The sequence below is a fragment of the Brassica oleracea genome, chromosome C9 (assembly GCF_000695525.1).
Source record: "Brassica oleracea var. oleracea cultivar TO1000 chromosome C9, BOL, whole genome shotgun sequence".
Lineage (NCBI taxonomy): Eukaryota > Viridiplantae > Streptophyta > Magnoliopsida > Brassicales > Brassicaceae > Brassica > Brassica oleracea.
In genome coordinates, this window is record NC_027756.1 from 41,875,078 (window position 1) to 41,875,574 (window position 497).

Sequence of the window (497 nt, forward strand, 5' to 3'; positions counted from 1 at the left end):
GAGAGAGCTTCGATGGTGGAGAGGCGTTCGCGGAGACAGGTGGCGCAGAAGCCAGTGGTGGGTTTGGAAGTGGGATGACGGTTACAGACGGCGGAGTGACGACGGCGACGGCGCTGGGATTGGTGGTGGGTCATGATGGCTTTAGGGCTCAGGAGTGGTTTCAGTAGTGAATAGAAGAGAGTGGAGTCGAATGGGTCAGTGCCATTTTTGGAGAGAGAGAGAGAAATGGCGTTTCTCAACACTATTGAACAACCCCTTTCCCTTGTCTTAAACCCTTTTTCTTCATTTATATTAAATGAAATAGCTTATTTTTAATGTGTTAGTGCGTATTTATGTTTATTTCGTACATTATTTACTTTAAAAAATTTCAATCAAATAACTTTGTCATTGTCATGTACTGTATATAACTATTTTTTCTTTCTTCAAAATATCATTTTATGAGCATTTTAAGTTTTAGAGAAATTAGTATTTTATTTATTTATCCAATCCATGAAGTA

General features: G+C 38.8%; 1 protein-coding gene across 1 annotated transcript in view; it reads right to left on the reverse strand.

The window, feature by feature from the left end:
- Positions 1–269, reverse strand: part of LOC106319503 (UPF0503 protein At3g09070, chloroplastic) — a 1,970-nt gene extending 1,701 nt beyond the window's left edge. Inside the window, exon 1 of the mRNA XM_013757852.1 lies at positions 1–269. Within this exon, the coding sequence (XP_013613306.1) occupies positions 1–134 (134 nt within the window). The 5' untranslated portion in view covers positions 135–269.
- Between the last annotated feature and the right edge of the window lie 228 nt (positions 270–497).